At 38.1% G+C, this 24,217-nt stretch overlaps 2 protein-coding genes across 6 annotated transcripts; one reads left to right on the top strand and one right to left on the bottom strand.

Annotated features, from left to right (window-relative positions):
• The first annotated feature begins 3,086 nt into the window (after positions 1-3,086).
• Positions 3,087-6,019, top strand: LOC137966227 (lipid phosphate phosphatase gamma-like). Of its 2 annotated transcripts, none has more exons than XM_068812791.1 (2): positions 3,087-3,857; positions 5,665-6,019. In XM_068812791.1, the coding sequence occupies exon 1, from the start codon at positions 3,169-3,171 to the stop codon at positions 3,844-3,846; it is 678 nt and encodes a 225-aa protein (XP_068668892.1). In that variant the 5' UTR covers positions 3,087-3,168; the 3' UTR covers positions 3,847-3,857; positions 5,665-6,019. The 2 variants fall into 2 exon arrangements, with proteins under 2 accessions (XP_068668892.1, XP_068668894.1); XM_068812793.1 differs by lacking the exon at positions 5,665-6,019 and adding an exon at positions 4,881-5,485.
• A 1,103-nt stretch (positions 6,020-7,122) lies between these two features.
• Positions 7,123-22,968, bottom strand: LOC137965912 (E3 SUMO-protein ligase SIZ1-like). Of its 4 annotated transcripts, none has more exons than XM_068812301.1 (18): positions 22,626-22,968; positions 20,666-20,746; positions 18,898-18,940; positions 18,648-18,726; positions 15,394-15,544; positions 15,008-15,141; positions 14,857-14,925; positions 14,165-14,252; positions 13,696-13,771; positions 12,922-12,995; positions 10,419-10,526; positions 9,839-9,997; positions 9,659-9,763; positions 9,494-9,574; positions 8,216-9,398; positions 7,818-8,062; positions 7,586-7,643; positions 7,123-7,496 (listed from the first exon to the last, which is right to left on the bottom strand). In XM_068812301.1, exons 1-16 carry the CDS (start codon positions 22,647-22,649, stop codon positions 7,914-7,916), a joined length of 2,604 nt encoding a protein of 867 aa, XP_068668402.1. In that variant the 5' UTR covers positions 22,650-22,968; the 3' UTR covers positions 7,123-7,496; positions 7,586-7,643; positions 7,818-7,913. The 4 variants fall into 4 exon arrangements, with proteins under 4 accessions (XP_068668402.1, XP_068668399.1, XP_068668401.1 ...); XM_068812298.1 differs by having other exon boundaries at positions 7,586-7,718; XM_068812300.1 differs by having other exon boundaries at positions 7,762-8,062.
• Positions 22,969-24,217: the final 1,249 nt, after the last annotated feature.

A 24,217-nucleotide genomic window follows, 5' to 3' on the forward strand; every position in this document is an offset into this window, starting at 1 on the left:
GAAATTGTGTGGCTCTTGTGGATTCTAATGCACGTTGCCTCCGAAAGCTTGTTACTTGGCTACCCTCATCCTCAAGACCATCCTATTGTCAATGTTTGTATCATCAATTGTACCTAATTGGACCGCATCACCTCCTCCGCCAAGCTTGCCACCTGAATGATCATCTTCATCTTCAAATAGATCATCGTAATCTTCTCGACGTATATAATTGTACAATATGCAACAAGCAAGTACAATTTTTGTCTGAATCTTAAAAGAAAATGGAGGAACGCCTTTCAACATTTGAAATTGAGTTTTTAAAACACCAAAAGTTCGCTCAATAGTAATTCGCAAAGATGAGAGTCTTTGGTTGAATAATTCTTTTTCATTTCTAGGAATATTATCTCCAAATTCTTGCAGATGATACAGAGTTCCTCGATATGGAGCCAAAAATCCTGGAAGATTTGCATAACCAGCATCGACTAGATAATATTTACCTATAATATAAATTATATTCCACATAAAATAATTGAAGCTAAAATAGATAAAATGACTGCATGAAAATATATTATTTACCTTGAGGTACAAAGATTTTATCTCGGCTAGTCAATACATCCTTAGTACATGGGAATCAACTGCTGAACCCTCCCATCCAACAAATACATAAGTGAATTACATGTCAAATGAACATGTTTCCATCACATTTTGTAAGAGATAGCCATTTCTATTCCAGAACCTTGGTTGTTCTTCAAGTGGAATGTTCACTTTGATATGAGTTCCATCAATAGCCCCAATATAATCCTAATTATACATTTTCAATTAATATTGACTAACTTTGTATATTAATCTAAAATTGTTTAGTTAGAAGAAGTAATGTTACCTTGAAGTATGGATAAAACATTGAATTGGTTAAAATCTTCGAGTGTGTAGTTCTGAATGTCGTATGACGTAATCAGAGTGCAGTTTGAGGATTGCATCCAACACCTTTTTGAAATACCTATTTATGGTCCAATTTGATCTATCAAACACTTCTGTTGTGACACTATAAGATTGTTGTTGAGCAACAATTAGGAGGAAATATGCAAGTTGTTCTTCAACTGAGATGGTCTTTGTGGCTGATAAAACCTTTTACTAGTAAGTATATTTGCCAATTTACGAAATACTATTTGATTCATCCTGTAAACTTTTCGAAATATAATAGGTGATTTGTCTAGTGTATTTTGCAAATACAATGGGCCATTAATCCCACAAGACTTGGTACATGTTTGTTGCACTGGTAGAGATAGTATATTCCCATGGCGATAAAAAAAGTTGTGAATGCATTCATAGTTGCAATCTTTTCTTCGTCTGTCATAATGTCCATGGAAATCTATAAATTCAATCGCCTATACGTCATAAACTCAAATAAACATCAATATTCAATCATAACCTAATTGCAATCACACCTATACACAACCATATTCATCCACATTCCCACATCCTACCTTCAATCACATCCCTACGCATAATAAGTCTTGCAACGTCATAATTCAAACATCATACATAATACATAACAATATTCCAAAAGAAAATAGTGTATTTAAAACGCATTACAAATTGTTTGTTGCATAATATTTAAGCCACTCGACCCACTCTTCCACTGTCATCTCCGTAAAATACTCCTTCTTACTTGGGGTATCCAACCATACATGAGCACGAAACTTCAAGTTTACAGACATATCCGGGATTTCCCTAAGGGCTTTGACCCAATCTCTTTCAGTATATGCATCTTACTTGATGACATCCTTCAATGTCTGAGCGATTTGATTCATTGCGTAAATGAATCTACTAGTGTCATCACCGGACATTTCGCTTCTCTTTCTACGACGACTTGAAGATGACCGATTACTTTTTCGAGATTGATAAGTTATCAACTCATTCCCGCTAAATAATGGCAATGGAGTATCCCTAACTATATCAACATCCTTGAGCTCATCCATCGGGACATGTTCTGACTCACGGATGAGTTCATCACCCTGCTCTAAAAAGGTTACACCTCCTGACCCATGGCTATTGTGTTTCCCACCACCACAGCTAATTTGTCGTACAGGGGGTAGCCTTCACGTTTGTACTTCTCAGCATTTCTATGCTCCTACAAGAATAAAATATCCTTTAGACGTCTTGGAATAGAGTTATACTAACGCGAAAAACATACCATAAATTCTTAACCATAAACCCTAAACCCTAATTCCAGGTCCCTCAAATACCGATCACCAAACCCTACAAATAAACCCTAACCCGAATCAAGAATTTAGACCCTAAACCGTAACCCTATATCCCACAATTATGCACAAATAACCCCAAATTAGGCACTAAAACTAAAATTAAATCAAATAAAACACTAATTTAATGGAAAAAAATTAAGGGTGAAATCGAAGCCGAATGGGTAAATCGATGCCTAATCGAAGTAGAAATTAAGCAATCGATGTCCAAATATCAAAATTAAAGAAAATCAAAATCGAAATGGGGGAAATCGAACGAAATCGGAAGGTATTTTGGAGGAAAAGAGAATAGCGAGAGAAAGAAGGGAGTGGGAGGCCGAAAGGGAGAAGAGAGACAGAAGAAAGGGAGGTCAAGAGGGATAAGAGAGAGGGAGAAGCAAGAGAGGGAGACTGGAGAGCGAGTCTGAGAAAAGAGAGTGAGGCATTGAGTTGAGATAAGGGGTGCGGGAGAGAGGGCGAACAAAATGAAAAGGAAAAGACCAAGAGACGAAGGCCGGAGAGCGAGTCCAAGAGAAGAAAGGGAGTAGAGACCCGGGGGCGCAAGGAAACAAGTGAGTGGGAAAAAAGTGAAACTAAGAAGAAAGCGAGAGAGAGGGTCTGATTCCTCTCACACGCATTTTCACGTTAAGCCAAGAAAACGAAAATAAAAATTCAAATTTTGAAAACCACAGTGGAAAACTTACGGCAGTAAGGGTAAAATATCGGATCCGGTTATCCTCAATCCGGTTCCGATTGGAAATTAAATCGGATATCGGTACCGATTAAAACCCGACGGATTTTTAATTTGGAAATTATCCGACTTTCAATATCCCATTCATTGCCTCCGGCTCCCACATCAACCTGCAAATCCCTTCAACTTGAGAGATCCCTTTCTTGCTGACCAGTAGAACAGTTGACGCAAGTAGTGGAGAGAAGGTCGAACGCCGGCATGTCTATTCCTCACCCTCCAAATTCTCTGAAAGCGGTGACGCTCACCCATGTCCGGTACCAGCGAGGAGACCGTTTGGGTCATTTTCTGGCGTGGGTGTCTCTGATTCCTGTCTTCATCCCCCTCGGGGGTTTTGTTTCGCACATCCTTTTCCGTCGGGAGTTGCAGGCAATATTCTTCGCTCTTGGCCTCCTTCTCTCTCAGTTCATCAACGGGGTTGTTAAGACTTCCGTCCAGCAGTCTCGGCCTGAGATGTGTGCCCTTCTAGAGATGTGCGACTCACATGGATGGCCCTCCAGTCACTCTCAGTACATGTTCTTCTTTGCGACTTATTTTGCTCTTCTCTCCATCCTCCGTCCCAGGACGCCTAACCTGGTCCTTGCACTACTGCCCTGGCCCTTCGCTCTTCTCACGATGTATTCCAGGGTGTATTTGGGATACCACACCGTGGCTCAGGTCTTTGCAGGGGCCGCTCTCGGCCTCCTCCTCGGCGCGATCTGGTTTTGGATGGTCAATTACGTTTTCATTAGTTATTTCCCGGCAATTGAAGAGAGCTTTTTTGGAAGATTGTTCTACCTAAAGGATTGCTCACACATCCCTAATGTTCTCAAGTTTGAATACGACAATGCTCGAGCTGCACGCACGAGGATGGCCGCGAGAAAGGTTGCTGCTGATTAACAGAAAGGAAGGTGCCTGAGTTTTCTTCTATCACTATTTGACGAACATAGTTTTGGTCGATATTTTACTGGCTGAATGTTACTGGACTACTTTCTTTATGGAATATCCTGATCTTTTTTCCCAAGTTTTATTGATTTATTATTTCATTCGCTTGAATTCTCCTCTTGGCCAATCAATAATCCATTGAGCTCGAGTTGCTGATTATTTTGCCAATAGATTAGATGGACTTATTGTAGAAAACTTTACTACTCTACTGCTCTGAAAAGTGGAGATGTAATTCAATATATAAGATGTCTTCTATAGTGGAGGTCCGTGCTTACAGAAACCATGGTTTAAGTTTTTTTCACAAAAAAATGGTTGGTTGAGGAACTGATATGTGCTGCACCGCCTCACTTCCTCTCAAGTCCTAAATTGTTTGCTATGAATGAGCATCGATTTTTTTGGACATGGAAGTATGGTCATGCTACTTGTTATCATCTACTTATTGTGTATTTGGTGTTCATTTCAATTGTGAGTTTGTACATCTGAGCAAACAAAGATTTGGAAGCAGAGTTGAAAAATGCAGATAAACTAATTTGTTTGGGTCATAGCAACATGTGGTAATTCCTTGTTTACCTGTTATAACCTGAGGAAAGAAAGTAGTGAATGTAATGATTGTGGAGTCTTGTAAACCTGATTTACCCTGAGGAAAGAAAGTAGATGAAACCTCCCTTGTGAGTCTTTTAGAGTTCAAATCTGATGCATGTTAACTTGAAATCCTCTTGGTAGTAGGATGGATCAGGTACTCCTGTGATAAAAAAAAATGAAGGTCATTGGCTGTTTTGAAAAAAAGTCTTTTTTGGTGCTCTTCCACTCCAATTAGTGTTAGAATCCCAACTGAAGAGCCACCTGATTTTTTTTTTCTTAGTTCTCATTTCATGAACTAAGAATGGCAGTTTGCGCAATGCAATTTGTGCATCTGACATTCATGTATGGCCGGGCAAAGTTGTGGACTTTTCTAATATAAGACCTCTTGTCTATTGTCGTGGCAGCAGATGCAGTGTCAGACTCAACATCATATATTTCTACTGATTACATATATATGAGTTGGTTCACTTGATCTGGTATTACTGATATATTGAACCTCTTCTGGATGTTGATGCATCCTATTTTCACCTAATTTGCAAGAGGTTTTACCAAGAAAACAGATCATACTATATGATGGTCAAGATCCAAGTCTGGTCTAGGTACCCATAACATATGGATAATGCTGGCCTCCTATGGTAATCAAATGTTGATATTTTCCTTTGTAAGAGCTTGAGCACTCTGTATCAGCTGACACTTTTTAACAGCAAAGCGAGGAGCCACTGTTCTGGGACATATTCATTGAAGTGTCACCATGTTTACCGGACATTTGCAACGAACTGACTCTGGAAAGTTTTTAGGCCTTAATAATGTTGCTTCAGGGATATTATCATCTTTTATTGCGGAGAGGTTCATCACTGGCAGCAGAGTGACCCTGCCTAAGGACTGTGATTGTTTTCTTGTTGTATTCATAATGTCTTTATCAAACCTTATTGCATAATAAATACAAAGGCCAAGATTTTCACTTCTTGAGGACAGGAAAACATTGTTTATTTAATACTTTTGGACCAAAATATGAACCATTATGTGCCATAAAATCCAGTCTTTGCTGTATTTGGTATCAGAATTAATGGTAATTGTCGAATATTATCATAAGTTTCTGGCTTATTTGAGTGAGCATATATCCACTGCAGAGTGTTCATCTCTTTCTTAGTACATGGCCTATTTGAGTAAGTGTTTAAGTGATACCTGCAGGTACTAATCAGCCTTCCAGATTGCTTATGAAATCTGCATATGCAGCACCTATCTGGTTTATTGGTTATCAAAGTTGTCATATAGAGCTTTCTGGCAAAGAGACTAATTTCTAAAGACTTTACCTGCAAAAAAGAGTTATCAGTCCCCCAAGTTATTGATCATCATCTGTCATCATTGTAACTTGTCACATATGCCAACTTTTCTTCAGCCTTTTTCTTGTGATTAGATGTCCACATGTCAGAAAAAAGATGGGAGAGTCAAATTGATATCTTATTTTCTGATGGGAAAAGGTGTATTAAGTAATGTATTCATTGCTGCAAGACTGTTATGTTGATTCACTTTTATCTTAGTATTGCCTTGCATTTGGATTGACACCAGTGGCTTCTTTTCCCCTCTATGCACTTTACCTCTCATCCCTGCCAGTTTCTGTCTTCCATATTATACATTCTAGATTGCTGATGAACTACAAAATCTCACTGCTTTCGTTTTTAATGTCCAAGAAAGTAATTTTTTTAGTATTTTGTAAATTTATATCTCTCGAGTTTAGTTGACATCACAGCATGTACAGTTATTCTTCTTAGTTACGAAATCTTCTAGTAGCAGATTTTTGGATAATTGGTCATATTTTTATGTTCATACTTGTAAAGCTTTTAATACTTGAATCTGGAGGTTCCCAATTTGAATCTACCTTTCTAACCCATTTGATAAGGGGTGTTCAGATCAACCTGTTTACCAATTGGTTTTGGTTAATCCTACTCAAACGCAAACCATGCTACAGATTCTATTACAGATCAATTTTTGAATATTAACCTATGGTCGGTCATCCAGATAACTATTTCCAATTATGATAATTAAGCATGATTCTCTCAAGTTTTGCATAAACGTGGAGAGTATTTTACTCATTGATTAGCGTTTTCAAACATCAACCAGACCAACTTAATCTGCTCTTTGCTTCCTCACTTTATAAGACCGAAAAAGAGTGAAAGTAGGGAGGAGCCCCCTTCACTCGTTGTCAACCATTGGCAATGCAGCAGGAGCTCCTCCCTCCTTGCAACCAAACAATGGGGAGATGGCAGCGTCTTTTTACCTTCTCCCCACATTGAAAAATGGTAGAGAGAGGGCAATCTCGCTCCTTCCCCTTCCATACGGACGAGGAGATGACTGTCTACTTGTCTGCATTTTTTTATCTTTTAACTATAAAAAACTATGACATCATTTCAAAGCCTAGTTATCCCAAAAAAACAAACTTAAATCATATTCACTATTTCTTATCCAAAAGTTAACGTTCGAATCACCATTTGGCATCTCAGGATCATACTTAAAAGTTGGAGTCACAGTTTTACACTTTCAAATAATAATTCAAAAAAAAAAAAAAAAAACAACCAAAGAACAGATGTAAACAACGCCGTTGCCATTAAACTAGTATTCCCTTTTTTTTTTTTTTTTTTTTCTGTATCACCTGCTTCGGCAGGATCAGTCACCGATTATATTTGTATACCTAAATCTATAATTTCACATATGAACAAGAATAAAAATTCAGACAATTCACCGTAATGCCATTTAAAAAACGATACCCTGAAAATCGTTCAAAGAAGCAAACTCCCCATTCTAATATGAAAATGGCGCAGACGGATCATAGAAGAAAAACCTTTCGTAACTCAACATCAACGAAACGCTGTACATGTTAAACAACCGAAATACAAGGCATTGAGGATAAACATCTTACAAAAGAAGCTTTTCCCACCCACTCATTAGGCTTACACCTCTCCTGGGAAGGATTCTTTCTATAAAATCGCTGAATTTCTTTCTCTATATCTGTGTCTATTTTTACACTGCAGAAAAGACCACATGAGGCATAAAGGTTAACCATAATATAACCAAATGTGAGAGAGACAAAAAGCTAGTAAATTGGACTACTTACCCAGATCAGATGGCAGACCCAATCTTTCAAGCCACATTGGTACCTTCAACTCACCGTTCTGCACAAACACATTAACATGATGTGGGTGATGCCTCCCAAGCGCCACTATGGGGCGGGGCGATCAGGCGTGGAACTGCCTTCCATGAAAAACAGTATGGAGATGAGAGCAATATGACCTTTCCATACACAAGAAGAGGCAGTATAGTGAGCGAAGAGAAGAACAAGTGATCACCAGAGTTCAATCCAATCAGCATGCAACACTTGGAAATGGATGATCACTTCTGATGCCAATCAATCAAAAAGTAACTCGGCTATATTGGCTAGGTAGCTAATCAGAATCCGAGTCAATTGATAAGTACAATCGTGGACGCACTGATCTTGGCTGGCGAGGGTGTGAAAAAGGACCACCTGAACTTTGTCTACTTTGGGGCCCAGACTTGTCCGACCTGTCTTCATTCATGCTCAAAAGTAAAGAAGCTGAAAAAACAAAACCACAAAGCCAAATTTCAAAACTGAGGCTACAGATCCACCTTCAATAAATCAATGCAGCTGCTCAAGGCACACTCTTAGATTGTGAAAGACCCCCATATTTTGAAAAACTAGAAGGCATCCTTGCAATAGCTAACATACCAGTATCAGCAAGTGTGTCCATTCTTCCATCCTTGGATGCAAAATCATGTCTTGAATTGAAACCATTTGCAGGTGGGACAGAATCGCAGCCTCCAAGCCTCAGAGAAATCCAGTCCTCTGTACGTCCAGTAGTGGACATATTGGCACCGTCCCTCAAGTCGGGTTGTGAGACCCCACTAGTTGGTACAGTGGGAAGAAAGATCTGCAAAGAGGGATCTTCACCACAAAATGCCAGAGGATTATCAACTAAACCTCCACTCATTTCAGTGCTTGACCGACATCCTGAAGAATTGAGAACCTGAGAACCTGACCCTAAAGCTTGGTCTGTGCACAAACCATAGTCATCATTCATTAGTGCAGCAGATGTATGTCGATCTTCAACTAAAGTATCCTGAACATCTGTATCAGTGGCAAAAAGCTGGAAACCAGGACCTGTCTGAGGACAATGTGGCAATGACCATAAAGCTCCAAAATCGTCAGCACCATTGTTAAAGAGTCCCAAGCCAGGATTTCCACTCGTACTAAGTCCAGGGTCCTCGTGGTAGGTATCAGAAACTCCTTGAGGTGGCACAGGGAAAGAAATCCCATTAGCCTCAGGACCACCTGCCTCATACACAGCTTCTGGAGAAACTAAATGCACATTGTCTTCTTCGGAATCACTTAGGACAATGACATTTTGATTTAGTGATGGAGGTTGCAATGCAGAATGAACTCGGTTAGTGGCACCATAAGTAGAGTCATAGTTGAGAGGAACGGAATCTAGCTCATGACCATTGTTCATTGAGAAATCAAATTGACCCCCACCATCTTGATTAACACTCGGATCTTCACCATCTCTATAGCTTCCGGTGGCACTGCTGCTCATGGGCACAACCTTTGGGGTTTCAAATTTTTCACCAGAAGACAGAGGCCGGACATCCTCTGGTTTACTAACTTCCCAGAACCCATTACGGTTTCTTTTTATTCCCAATTTTAAAGGAGTAGGTCCATCAGAACCACCTTCTTGCTTAACCTGTCTTAAGAGCTCTGCATCAGGCTTGATTTCCACACCAATGGGAGCACGAGGAGTTCCATCTGGATTGTGCCATTGAGTAAGATTCCTACATTCATTCTCATTCTTGGCACGCCAAGAGCCATCAGGCCTCACTTCAATCTCAGTTACATCTTCTCCACAAGTCCTCATCTAGATCACTCAATATAATGAACGTATATCAAACATAACAGTCAAGAAAATGGCCACAAGTCTCAAAAAGATAATTCATACTAGGAAGAGCATACCATATTGGTGATGCACTTAAAATAGGGGTCGATGATGATATCCTCCATTGAATAGTTCTTTAAACAGATAGGGCATTGCCACTGCAGACAAAATACAATATTGCCTCACATCAATTAGTACTAAAGAAAATCTCAAGGGTAAAAGGAAAAAAATGACTGTTATACCTTTCGCGATCGTTGATTAAGCTCCACAAATGTTTCAAGATCAAAGCAGCCCATGTGGATACAAGGTTTAAACCTGCCAGGGATCCTCATTCTGGACCCACTCATCTGCCACAAGTACACAATTTCAGTGTTAAACAACTGCTGAGAGACATAAAACCAGACAGCTATAGCATCACTTACAGGGCACCGAAGATTAACAGTTACTGATTCGGCAACCACTTCCAAATCGCTGTCACTGTCTGCATTGTCATCAGAGTTGCCACCACCAATGCAACGACAAACACGAGCAAGTGCTTCTTCAAATTTTTCACCATTGTCCTTGAGAATCAAACTAAGAACCTGGCCATTATGCATAGAAAGTACACCAACCCTGAGTCATATCAATAGGTTAACCATAATATATAATAAAAAAAACTGTCATTAGACCAGTTTGAGATGCCGTGTTGCAACCCTACCCATAAAGTTGCAAATGCCTCACATCCCCCAGCTCATGTTAAAGTAAAAAAAACTTTTTGGTAAAAGCAGGTCAAATTTGAGGTGGCTTGCAGTTTAATGAAAGCCCAAGACAAAGAACGGCAGACATACCCAATAAAATACTTCTAAATAATTGATCATTTGACCCGACTATTGGCTGACTGAGAGTACACCAAAAGGGCAAAGGAAATTTTGGAGACCACACCAGACATAATTAAAGCATGTGGATTACATTAAAAGATCTATCAATTAGTTAACAAGTTAAATAAAGGAAAAATGAGAGTACCTGTTGAACTGTCCTACGTCTAACAATTCTGACTCCCAAACAAAAAACACGGGTATCACCAGCGGACAAAAATATTTTATTGATTCCCTCCCTGCTGCATGCTGTGATCTGCAAAATGGGGAAAATAACAATCAAAAATACAGAAATAATTCCAATAATTCAAACCCAAATACTGGCTTAGACCTGTTATATACCTTTTCCCAGAATGTTTATCGAGTTCAAATACGAAGAGAAGTATGCTAGAGCTCTCAAGAGAGCTAGCTATAGAAAGAACGAAAAAAAATGATGATGCGGCTTGAGCATCAAGATCTACCAAAATTGAAGCACATAACAAAAACATAGACCAAGTCAATCAAACAAGTGCAACCTCAAACAAGGTGATGATGGGAAGCACTGATCCTAGCCAAGGAATTGCTCAAGTATTATTCACAATTTAGAATGTTTGTATTCAAAAGATAGTCCAGGGCCCACATGTCTTCAATCATGTGAACATGCTTCACTAATAGACGGAGAAATTTCATTCACGAAACCCAAATGATGATGACTGTCCAGTCTCCTTCTATTCTGAGTTCAGATGATGTATCCAAAGATAGCTGAAGGCTCACAAATGCCTTCAATTTCATCGTGTGCATCAAACAGAGACCAGGGGAGCCTGAAATCCATATGATGAGAACTGCCGTGTCCTCCTCTATCAAGAGGCAATCGTTAAGTCCACCACACTGGAGTGACAATAGTTCCCAATGGCACCTCCCTCCCAACTGGTCATAAACTGCCTCTACAGTAGAGTGCGGTGCTTGGTGGTGTGTACATCATTGCAGGTATGGCTGAGGGTGTAGGTGCAGGTAGCGAAACACAAGAAAGAAACAACATTGACCACTAGTTATCCCTAACAACCAAAATGACAAAGAGAATAAGGTTGAAGAATTTGCCGGAAACTGGTTATCCCATCCAATTATGAACTTAATCCTCTCAATTATTCTCAAGTTACTTTCTTCCAAATACGAAAAGGAGAAATTTATGATGGTGAGCAGCTATAATTTCTTACTCCGTCTTACTAGTAGGAATTGCCACCGATTGGTCAAGGTCACAAGAGGCAAGAAGGAAGCAAATTAGAAGACCAACTTTGTACAGAAGCACACCAAATAACTGGAAAGTGAAAATGCATTGGAGAAGAAGATGACTTGGGCCTTTGGCTCATCGGTCACATCAGGGGCTTCTAGTGTGAGATCTTTGGTTCAAGTCTCAGCAGGGTAAGAGGGTGTGTGCATGTGTAATCAATATTAAAAAACAAAAGAAAAATAATATAATAAACCACCTGCTCTTCTACATTGCAAAGTTTGGAATTTTGATTTTCCATGCGCATCTTTCTTCTAGAAAGCTGATCAACAGTAAGGTTCTTAACTTTTGCAGTAAAGCAAGAAATGGGCGGCACTTGGACAGAATGCCCTAAGAGAAAGCTGTCACATCCCAAGCAAACAGCTCCAAGACAATCATTTCCTGGTGGGAGGCAAAAAATTTCAAAAATATCCAGAAAAAGCTTCTCTTCAAGATCAGAAGGCCATCTTGAGCACCTTTAAAACAAGTGCTCTCAATGAAGGAAAGAAGAAAATGAGCCTCAGTGACTTCAAAATCTGCTACAGTTCACCTCAAGTAGAGAATCCAATTTCACAAATTTGAATTAGTAAGAATGGACCTATGGATCACAATTTTGAAGTCCCTAAAAATTCTAAAAATACTGGGGAACCACTAAGTACTGGCCCAGCCAAGAGTTCCAGGCACAATCTAGTAGAACAACTATTTTGAGCCATTGATATGTAAATGTCAGACAGAAAATAGGGCTTGAGCTTAGTAAAGACTATCACTGAGCTGGAAGAAAAAGAGGGGATAAGAGTTCAGAGAAGGCAGCCAGAGCTGATCATCGTTTAGTTGAAACCAATTTTCTCCACATGTTACCTTCTCTGAGATGAACCTCCAAAGCCATTCTGACAGACGCAGTTGATTCATGGCCTTGATTTGATTAGCTTTCAAACTTGTATCGCGCTTTAGAATGCATACTCCTTCCGCCAGACAAGGTGGTATTTGAAATTGGTCAGGGTCTCACTCCAAAAACAATTCCTCTAATTAAACTCACAGTTTGCAACACTAGCTGGGTAAGGCAAAAGGAAGCGGCAGGTGGAGGGAAGGCCCAGATAGGTGGATTTAGCAACTCTTAAGTACCTTTATCCAAATGCAAAATTTGATTTAAGTATTGCATAATAAGATAACTACATTGATTCTGCTGGCACATAAATAAACCTGGCTGAGATCAGTTGACTGTGAAGGTATAACTTAATACACACCAGCCTCTTTCACCCATCCAGCAAACAAGATAAAAATTATTTGAATGCTCACAAGAAATAAATCATAACTACTTGAATCACAAGGTTAGTAAACGAGGTGTGTGACTAAAAATGCAGTGAAGACCAGAACAAACCCTAAAAGTACAAGACAAGGTGGTACTTACAAGAGGCCCGTCATCACGACCATTGATTCCTAGTAACTGAGAACCAGGCCTATTTGTTGTTCGCACTGGGACACCTGTAACAATTGAATTGAAAAAGATGAAAACATCTTCATTATTAAGAGGGCTAAGAACAGATCCTGTTCTATTAAAAAACATATAGGCCCATAATTCGAAGTTTTGAAATCGGCTCCAGGGCATTTATCTTCTTTTTTTTTTTTTGAATGTTCTAAAAGCTTCATCGCACTAAAAAATTAATCAAGTAATAGAAGGTTTAAGGGCTTTATCTGAAACACAAAAGCAACAAGAGGAATAGGGATCCAGAAAAGAGAGGGAAAATTCCCAAAGTGTGCCCTGAAAGTAATTAATTATCAAAGTAATGCAGGTTTAAGGATATCTGAAGATCAAAAAATGCTTCTGTATCCATCCTTTCCTGTGATTGAGAAATCATCTAAGATCTTAAGTATATTTTACATTTTGAAAGATGTAAAATAAAACCTATTCCTATTCAAATAACAATGATGCTCAATTTAGATTACATTTCCTACTCCACTAACACATAACAAGGTTGAAGCATCTATATTCCAGCTCATAACAAGAGGTGGAGAAATACATGCTAAAGCATTTGCCAAGTACCATTATCAAAAGAAATATGCAACAAATTCCCAGTCATTAACAGTGGAGAAGGCATACCAGACCAATGATGCAAGTACTCAATGCATAAAGTATTGTAACACCCAGACATTTTCCAATCATCATTATAGGAATCAGACATACCATTGACCTGAAGATCTGCATGTTGCGGCCACTGCATCCTAAAAGGGACTTTATCATTGAGAAGAATGCACCAAGCCTACAAAAACATCAGATCAGAGTAGCATAAAGGTGGGCTTACTTAAAACTAGTTCCTACTAATTTTCCCTTTTTTTTAAAATGGTGAATGGTTTTTATTTCTTTATAGAAACAACAAAAAGAGAGTAGTAAGGCTTCAAGATATAATTGGAAAGAAGGATCCAACCACCAATGATGGGTGGAATACCCTTCCTTTGCCAATACATCAGGAACATTATTAGCAGCCCTCAGCGTATCCAGCTAAAGTTTTCAAACAATAAGAACTTTACTAGAGAAAAACGGTTTTTGTATCAGTCCATCTGACACACTTTATTTCTGAAGTTATGTCTGACACATCATCGGAGTTTATATGATAAGCTGTCTAAATATACATGGACATAAAACGAAAACAAACCTGAAGATCATATTCTGGTTTCTGTAATAATTCTCTGTCTGCTTTATTCAGGGTGAATGTCTTTTCAACAATCTGAACTGGATTACCTCTGAACAATATAGGAAGGAACATAACATTTTGTAAGAGAACCTCATTTAATATATTTTTTTACAACATTTTATCATTGCATTACATTGTAATTAAAATCTTCAGAAAGCAGTATAAATCACTAAAACAAGCAGCAAATACACATGGGTCATTTCCTACTCCTGAAAACACACAAGAAAAATTACGTTCTCAATCCTAATCACAGTAACAAAGAGTAGAGGAACACCAATTTGGTATACCCTAGAGTCAGTAGCGTACTCCAATGTAAGTCACAATAGATTAAGTCATTACCCCATGCACCAGAAAACATGTCGTCAATAGAAATAGTAAATGCTGCATATAATTACCTCATTTAAGATCCAAACAAAATGCACATTCATAATAACAAAGTCACAGTAATTAAACTAGTTTTATGTAAGTATGTCTTACATTATTATATAATTACCAAACATGTCATATAGTCAATGACATAACTAACACAAGACAGCTTCAACTACTCTGTAATGGCTATAGTGTTGCTATGTAGCTCTATACATTAAACAATGAATCTCATACCATAAAAGGACCATCTACCAGTAAGGTCTAGCGATAGCCAATGAACTCACCCTTCCTGTGGAATATTTGAAGGGCTCAGCTTCACAGGTAGCAATGTACTCCCCAGAGTCACCCAAAAACTGCAAATAATACAGACATAGTATTAACAGGTCCGTCTTTGCAAATAAAAGACACACAGACAGTAAAAGAAATGAAACATACGGATCAGCTCGGTTGACTCGACAAACTTCACAATAAAATTGAGTTGGGATTTCTGGTTGGCCACCTTCCATAGGTTTCTCTGGAATAACTACACAATTCAAGTGCTGCCAGACACCACACCGAGGATCCTCACACTGCGTTAAGCAAAGCCCATGAGCAACAAGAAACATAGTAAAGTGAAAAAAACTCTCTAGGCAATTGAAAGGAAGTTATTGATACACATAATATCAAAGGGTAAAAACAAATCAGACATTTACAAAAATCATTCCCACAATATTATTTAAAAAAAAAAAAAAAGACTAGGACTTATTTTCAATAATGATCTAAAAGCTAGATGGCAAGTTTTAGACAGCCGTTAAATTAATGTGAGGAAGATGCTACAGTACCTTCACAGTAGTAACATTTTGTGTCGTATTTCCACAGGGGCAGCGAATTTTCTCCAAGGAATCATCTATTTCCTCTTTGGGCTTTAAACTTGAATTTGAACCATTCTGGCTCTTGGATGCCAGATCAGTAGCCCCATGAACTCGCATCTTTCTGCCAGGATAGAGTTTAAAGAACAACAGTGCTACTTGTTTATGATAAAATCAATAGTGCTACTTGTCGATAATGCTTTTATTTTTACTGGTTTTCGATGAACTAAGTAAACACTTTTAGAACATACAGCCCATAATTGATAAACGAACTTGTCTGCTTTCACAAAAAAATAAACATGCAATAAAACCAGTTCATCATTTTTAGAAATTTACATATACCCACACACTCACATATAACCACACAAACCCACACACACACTCCACCACTCCCACACACACAAACATACACACATAAAACCAAGCAAACAAAGTATCTCATAAGAATGCACTACTTTCCTCAGAGATTATTTATTTTAATGATAAGAATGTTATTATAAAACCAGAAAAGCTAAAAGAAGGCAGAACCCCATAGGAGGCTAGCCAAGAGTAAATAGAAAATCAATTACGACAAAGTGTGACGACATCCCTTCCCTAGCTAGAAAAGCAGCCACATGGTAAGCAGCAGAGGAGAAGTGTAGCCACATGAGAATAGTTGACAGCTGTTCCCTTGCAAGTAAAAATGTGTAGTACATACAGACCACAATCGACAAACAGACTTGTCTGCCTTTATGAGAAAATAAACATGCAATAAATGCAGTTCCATCCTTTTTAGATATTTATACACACCCACACAACAAATAAAAAAACATACAAGCAAGCAAACACAATATCTCACAAGAGAGCACTACTTTCCATCAGATTAATTCTCTTAATAATAGGAACCTTAATAAAAAAAACCAAGAAAGCTAAATGAAGGCAAAACCCCGTAGGAGGAGGGGGGAAGCCTTTCTCAAAAAAAAAATGGGGGGAAGCCCAGAGAAAATCGAAAAACAATTAAAAGGTGTGACGATACGTCCCTTCCCTAGCTAGATAATCTGCCACATGGTAAGCAGCACAGGAGATGTGTAGCCATGAGAGAACAATTAATAGCTTATTCCTTTACTGGTCAATAATTAAGTAAAAGTTCGATTAGGTACTTCAGGATCTTAATAAGAAAACTTTATTGGGTCTCAATGGATAAAGAGAAAATAGAAAAACAAATAAAACAAGGTGTGACAGTACGTCCCTTCTCTAGCTAAATAATCTGCCACATGGTAAGCAGCACAGGAGCCCTTTACTGGTCAAAAATTAAGTAAAAGTTTGATTAGGCACTTCAACATCTTAATAAGAAAAGTTTATTGGGTCTTAGTGGATGAATTTTTCTACAGACCCCTCAGATCTTGCATGTCCCTTTCAATAACAGTATGAAGAGATTTTTCACTATTCTACCAAACCATTGACAAACAAATTTCTCTGTTGAGAAAGATCACAAAGTATTTAGATGTAAGCAATAAGCATATCACCAAAAAACTTCAAATAGACACCTCTTTCAACCTGGATACCAGCTGGGCAATCATCACTAGAGTACCAACCGCATCCTTAAACAAATGTTCAGGCCCTAAAGTAGATGGGAAAACAACTTTTGTTTTGTTAGAAGTTCAGTCTCAGTTCTTGTATCTGGGAATATGTTCTTTTCTTTTCTTATGTTAAATTAATTGTCCTCTTGTTAGGGGGTTAAGTACATTTCATTCTTAAGATGTTTTTCTCTGGTTGTCGTGTAACTACGGATAACAGCAAAGCAAGTAGGGAGGGAGGGTATTTGAAAAACTGACCCCGTCTTAAAGTGCTGTATACCACGATTCATCCCATTCTCACCCTCTCCTCTCAACCCCATGCCTAACTGAAAAGCAGATCAGAGAGAGGCATCCCCATCATACAGAGGGGAAGGCCTACAAACTCGGCTCTATCCTCAACACACACCCAAAGTACAGAGCAGAGAGAGGGATTCTCCACCACATAGCTTGTAAAAAAAGAGGTAGGCACCCTCCTCTTCGTCAAAGTAGAAAGTGCAAGGAAAGAGCTCCCTTCCCCCTGTCTCTGCACTCATACAAACAGAAGGACATTCATCTCTGTACAAGTAAAGCAAAGAGAAGGCCTTTCCCCTTTTCTCTTACGGAAGAAGACCACCACATCCCCCCCCCCCCCCCCACTCAACCCAAAAAAAAAAAAGAAAAGAAAGGCCTATCTCTGTAGGATGGGTCCAGCATTCCAATACCCACGTAGGATTTTCTGCCAGACCCCACCTAACCCCATGGTAAAGTGGCATCACCGTAGCCACATTAAGCAAGTATGGGCAAGAGCCCCATTTAGCTCAACTCCTTGCCGTGCAACCAATGACTTGATTTCAAATGTAGTATGTTAAGGAATAGTCCCACATGAATTAGTGAGTACAAATATCTTGAGTTTATTAGTTGAGAAAGAGGCATCCTAAGGTGGCTAGTCATTTTGGGATGGGCCTTGGACCCAATTTAACGTGGTATCAGAGCAAGTACTCATATGTGGGCATGCACCTAAACTATTTACTTGTAGAGCCACAAAAGAGGGCCTACACCTAAACTAACCACTTGTAGAGCCACTGAAGAGGGCCTACACCTAAACCGCCTACTCCTAAATTATCCATTTGTAGAGCCACAAAAAGAGGGTCTACACGTGAGGGGGAGTGTTAAGGAATAGTCCCACATGGATTAGTGAGTACAAATATCTTGAGTTTATTAGTTGAGAAAGAGGCTTCCTAAGGTGGCTAGTCATTTTGGGATGGGCCTTGGACCCAACTTAACATAGTAGCTAAGGTTTAGTTAGCTATATGTTTAGTTAATAATTTTTCGGGTCTACATACTTTTAATGTTATTTTACAGGCTTTCATGACTATATGGGAATGTTATAAAGTAGTAAAACTTTTACTTTACCTGTTCATTTATCCAACTACATAATTATTTAAAGATTTTGGTAAACTATTTCTTAAAGATTTATTGCTTAGACCATCTTGAACTTTTGCTTTACCTAATTAATGATGATAAACTTAAAACCCATTAATAGTTCAGAAGTTTTGAACGGAATAGCTAAAAGGTAATTGGGGTGAATAATTGCAATTAGCCTTACTATGTTACCTATTTAGAACCCTGAGACATATTCTCACTTCTATATCAACAAACGTAAAACTTGGATATAACGAAATGTTACAAAACCTGTATGTATCATCAATGATTTTCGCCACAGCCTCCTTCCCACAAAAATTTTTCTTCCCCCAACCATGTAATCTAGAGCCTGTGAAAGAGAAAAAGTAAATGATTACATAAACTGCTAGTATAAAATTAAAGTAAATTTCTAAATTACATAGTAATCAAAGGAGTCATCAAAAAAATAATTTGACACTAAAAGCGCTGATGATACAAAGAGATTGAACCTAATGAGAAACAGGTAAGACAAGTCAGTCACCTTGATCATCAGAAATCACCCCTAGAATTCTGTCCATAAGGTCCTGCATTGCGCACAAGAAAAAACACCACAATGAGTCACAAATATAAAGTTAATAGGCATCATATAAACCAACCATAAAGCGGAAAAAAATGTCCATTTTGTGCTTTTAATAAAAGCTTTTCCTCGAAAAAAACTGCCCTAAACTCTAAAAAACAATTTGACAAAGAGGCCAATATCCAATAAAAATGAGTAAACAAAAGGCCACACCGCACACAACATTTCCATACTATCGTGGCATCTAGCCACAGGAAGCACAAATTCCATTAGCTGAAGCTAGATCATATCTACTTAAAACAAAAATATCACAGCTATAATATCTTCAACCGTCATTCAATGGTACAACTGAATGCAATCACTATCTAGTTCATTACATGGAGGTCAATTCTTCCATTTTGTATAAAAGTTCATAATGGTTATTGAAGGGGACTTTATTAATGACATAGCATTGATGGCCAAAATCTTAGCACCTCCATGGAGACCAGGCTACCTTTTCTATCAGATTTCAGAGGTCTCCACATTGTGACAAGTGGTCTGGAAGCATGTTTTAAGATCGGCAAACAATTTACCTGACCAACTAGCCAAAGAGAAAGTACCCAGAAGCACCTCATTGTTGGGAATACTCTTCTACTGCAACTTAAGGAAATATTGTACCTGTATTATGTATTTCTATTCTAGTTATGTAAACTAGCTTCTTCAAGTAATAAAAGTATTCCACCATTTCAAAAAAAAAAAAAAGTTATAATCCCTAACCCCAAAACCATGATTAAATGGTCATTAACATTTATTGATTGGGAGAGGTGACACTCCACTGACTCCCCACTCAGCACCATATGATGCTGAAATCACAACAAAATGATCATTTCTCTATCAGAAAATACTTCTCATTCCACATCCATGACCACATATACATCAGTACATATATTACAGGTAATATAGGCACCCAAACCATATTCCCAACCACAACAGACAATTCCTTCATAACCAGTTACTAGTGATCTCCTCCCACCCAAAAAGAATTAAAGAAAAATACACCCAAAACCTTCCTGGAGGTTTTGGGCAGGAAGGGTGTGTTGAGAGACCCCAAAAAAAAAAAAAAAAAAAATTAAATAAAACAAAAAGAAAGTAGGACCTATAAAGGTACATAAATAATTGATTAACAAATGCAATTCATGAGTAGCCCATCCAAGCAAAATGTAAAACATATGAAACCCATCCAAGCAAAATGTAAAACATATGAAACCCATCCAAGCAAAACTTAAAACATATGAAACCCATCAAGCAAAATTTAAAACATATGAAACCCATCCAAGTAGACCAAAATATCCTGCCAGCTACCCAAGCACGAATCAGAATTCCCTAAAGCTAAAGATGGTGTTTTCAGAAAAGCTCTTGTCATGCCATACTGATTTTTGTTTCGTCTCTGTCTTTGATCATGTACAACTTGAACAGTTTTTCTATCTAGTAATATACTCAAAATATTACATAGTTGTCAAAAATGAGATTTCATTTTAACAAACAAAAAATGACAAATTTAAGGGGGAAAAAAAGAAACCTATTACAAACAAACCATGTACAAGCTCCTCACATATTTATATGGTGCAATTCCATCAAATACAAGTTTGCAAATAAATTCCATTAACTCAACCAATCAACACATCCAGTAGCAGGACCAGAAATGACCATAAAAAATGGTTTCAGATATTATACACATAATTTGACTACAAACCTGCTTTTTCCCTTGCTTAGCAAGACCTAACTGAGTCAGGACATCCTTAAGCTCTTTTATTCGGAAGTATGCCAACTTGTCCTGAAAGAATACTAATATAATGTTAAGCAAATACAAAATGCATTAAAATTTTCAAAACCCATTCATTTTTATGTGAATACAAGTTCTTTTAAAATACCAACAGTCCTTCGTGACTCAAAAAACAAGCTATTGCATTGTAAATTGATTCAAAACAATTGGAGACAATCATAATGCATTAAAAGCTCACAACCACTAAGTATCATTGACTCGCAACTCGTATCATATGTTTGGAAACTAATGATCTCATTCGCACAATATTTTATAGTCCAAAGCTGCATCTGAGTAGGAAAGTGACAAGCTAATCATTTGATGTGATCAGTCAAACTATGGTAATACTATTCAGTTTAATAATCATGGAAACTCTGTTTGTAACAATGTTTGTGGATCATGTTGTCAAATTGCAAGAGGAGGTTCAGAAGTTACAAAACCCTGAAAAGATTAAAAAAAAAAATTAAAGAACAATAAATAACACTAATTACCCAGTCAATCAAACAATATCATAACCTTGGTAACTGAGCATGAATTAAAGGGGACCTGGGGTTTGGTGAACTGAAGTGGACCAAAAATAAGTAAACCAACATACATGAAGATTCAATATAAAAACATAAAAAAGTAATAACCTAAAGATGAGGTAATGGCATCTGTTAGAATTCTCGGGTAGAGAACTTTAACTTAGGTAATGGTTAAGACATTTAATACAGTAATAGTATCAGAAAGAAAATAAATGCCTAAGTGGTACAAACTTGTATGACTATTAGCTTTCTCAAAAGAGAAAAACAAAACAAAACAAACAAACTTGTATGTCTATTACAACAGATCATTTGGGAACAGCTTTTACCGTATTTTTCTTTTAAGCAAGGCCAATATGGAACTACTTACAGAACGCCAGATAATTTATTTTGAATAATTAAATGAAATCATGATTTTTGCTCTTTCTCCAAAGAGTGTTTAGTAAAACTTGGATTCTGAAGTACTAAGATTACCAAGTAGGAGCTGTAGAAACCGCTAGCATAGTTTATCCAGGATAAGCAGTACGAAATACTCTAGCCAGAGTGCTCTTTTAATCCTCTTCACCTTGATTGCTTTATCCATTTTATCTCAGGAGATATAACTGTAATTTCTGAACAAAATGCACACAAGTATTGATGACACTTTGAGTCTCAAGTACCCAAAGGTCAGAGGAAACACAACCAATTTACTGTGTCCTATAAAATAAACCTATGTATTGGAATGAGTGGGGAATGATAATGATTACGTTAACAAGAATAGGTTTTCTATTTTAGGTATGCAGTTTGACTATCTCAGTAGAAGGAAAATAAACTTTGGGAAAAGACAGAGTAACTAAACCCCTGCTTCTCTTTGGTGGTTTACCGTCCTGGTTATGCTTCGATTTGCTACGTAGCAACATAAGTTTCTCTTCTAGGTATATACGTGAGATTTTTTCTTTTATTAGTCGATATGTAAGTGAACAATGAATATATGCAAATGTTTACAAGGTTGGAAAAAAGTCTGCAGATATCAAAGAAAACTGATCAAGAGAACAAACAAAGGGGAAAAAATACTTAAATAACAAACCATATATGCATATTATCAATTCAACGCACTCAAGCATCAAATTAACTACCCTTCACAGGTAAACGAAAAATAAATAAATAAATAAATAAATAAAAAGTTACGATAAACCCAATGAACAAAAAGAAATGCACAGAAACAGTCGAATTCCAATTGAATTTTCTTGTGTAGAAGTAGCAAGTATTCAACATAGTGCTTATTGGATAACACAGACCAAACAAAAACGCAGGTCGTACAACATCAAGTTCAGAAGATATATGGCACAGGGGCAGTAATAACCTCAGAACGATAGAATTACGCCAAATACCTTGCAATTGGATACTACATCCATCGCTGCGAGGCCGTCAAATCGACTAACGTAGGGTCCCCGACAGATGGATTAGATCGAAATTAGGTTAATCAGCCCGGCGGAAAAAAACGCAAACTCCCGAACCTTGGACTTCCTTGAGGAAATGAAACACCTCGTCGGGAAAAACCCTAAAATGCAATAAGAGGGCACGAAAGCCTTTATCACCGAAACAATGGATCGAACAGGAGAATTCGAATTGCAGAAGAAACGGATGAGGGACAGAACGCGAGTCACACCCAGCGAGTAGAATCGGGTAAGAGTCGGAGGGAAGCCACCCGTACAGCGGGAGCCATAGCCCTACATTATTACATTTACAACGGAGGAGAGCCATCGGACGTAAGGGTCATTATTTAAATCTGGTTTATTACGACGCTCGCGTCCGGCTACTCGTAGCTTCCCCTTCGTTTCCTACTTTCCGCAACAACGACGCCGTCGGCGAGGCAGGAGAGAGACAAAGACTCGAGTTTTCCTAGCTCGCCGACGTTGTTCGAACGTACGAAAAGAAGAAGGCGGAATCTGGGCCGTCCATCTAGAGGGACGATCGTGTGTCTCACGATCTTGATGCCCGATTGAGTGTCACGGCAAAGAACAGCATCTCAGGCTAAATATTTTATTCCGGTGCGACTATACGGTTTTTCGTTTGTAGCGTGACCGACGGTGACACCCACGTAGGTGAGAGACTTGGTCAATGGTCGGTAGGGGTTCGATCCAATTTCTGCTTTTTGTAACCAAAACTTATATGATTACTAGAATGATTTTACTTTCTAAAGAAAAAACATTGGACGCAGCCTATGTTGAGTCCACTTGAGTTCAGGCACCTTTTCTTCTTTTAACTTTTTGTTTTTTTATAAATCATATTATATTTTTATTTTATAAAATATTTTTTCAAATTTTTATTATAAAAAATTATTAAAAAATATTTCCTTTGTTACGATATGTTCAAATGTATATTAGATATAATTTATGTTCATAATTGTTATATAATTTGGGTTATGTACATAGGGTTATTAGATTAGGCTTAATGGGATGGATGGTATTGTATTGGGCCATAGGTTATTTTGTAACATGAAAACTTAAAGCTTTAAATACATAATGAAAGGGTAAAAAACCCCAACAGAAACATTTTTCCTTCGTTGCTCGTGTACTTCGTGTTCGTCGTGAAACTAGAGAGCTCAAAGCTCTCTCTCATTGGTGTTTTGGATTATTCTGTCAGTCCCGTCAGGTAGTGGTGGTTTCGTCCACCACCGTGAGCTCGTTGTGTCGTTAGCTGTTGAGTTTCGTCAGATCATTTGTTTAACATGGTATCAGAGCTGGATTCGTCGGATCGTTGGGTTTTCTCCCCAAAGCATTCGTCGAATCGTTCGTTTTTCGAAGCATCCCTGTCTAACGACCTACATTGTCCGATGACTTTGTTTTTAGTAGGGCTTTTGGGGGTTGTCAGAAAATCTTGTTGGAGCTCAAAAAAGTTGTCGGAAAAGCTCTAACCAGCCGTTTCGTTGCTAGAGAAGCTACAACGGGTGGTTTTGTTGCCAAGAAGGGAGTTCTCGCCA

The sequence above is a fragment of the Aristolochia californica genome, unplaced genomic scaffold (assembly GCF_029961685.1).
Source record: "Aristolochia californica isolate CCGP_79_NKW_82.1479 unplaced genomic scaffold, dmAriCali1.0.hap1 SCAF_5, whole genome shotgun sequence".
NCBI lineage: Eukaryota > Viridiplantae > Streptophyta > Magnoliopsida > Piperales > Aristolochiaceae > Aristolochia > Aristolochia californica.

Excerpts from the sequence above, each read along its gene's own strand:
- LOC137966227 (XM_068812791.1), top strand. The coding sequence starts at position 3,169 with ATGTCTATTCCTCACCCTCCAAATTCTCTGAAAGCGGTGACGCTCACC.
- LOC137965912 (XM_068812301.1), bottom strand. The coding sequence starts at position 22,649 with ATGGATGTAGTATCCAATTGCAAG. Across the intron at positions 15,142-15,393 it reads AAAATGTTACTACTGTGAAG|TGTGAGGATCCTCGGTGTGG; the intron begins GTACTGTAGCAT and ends TGCTTAACGCAG. Across the intron at positions 9,764-9,838 it reads CTGTTAATCTTCGGTGCCCT|ATGAGTGGGTCCAGAATGAG; the intron begins GTAAGTGATGCT and ends TACTTGTGGCAG.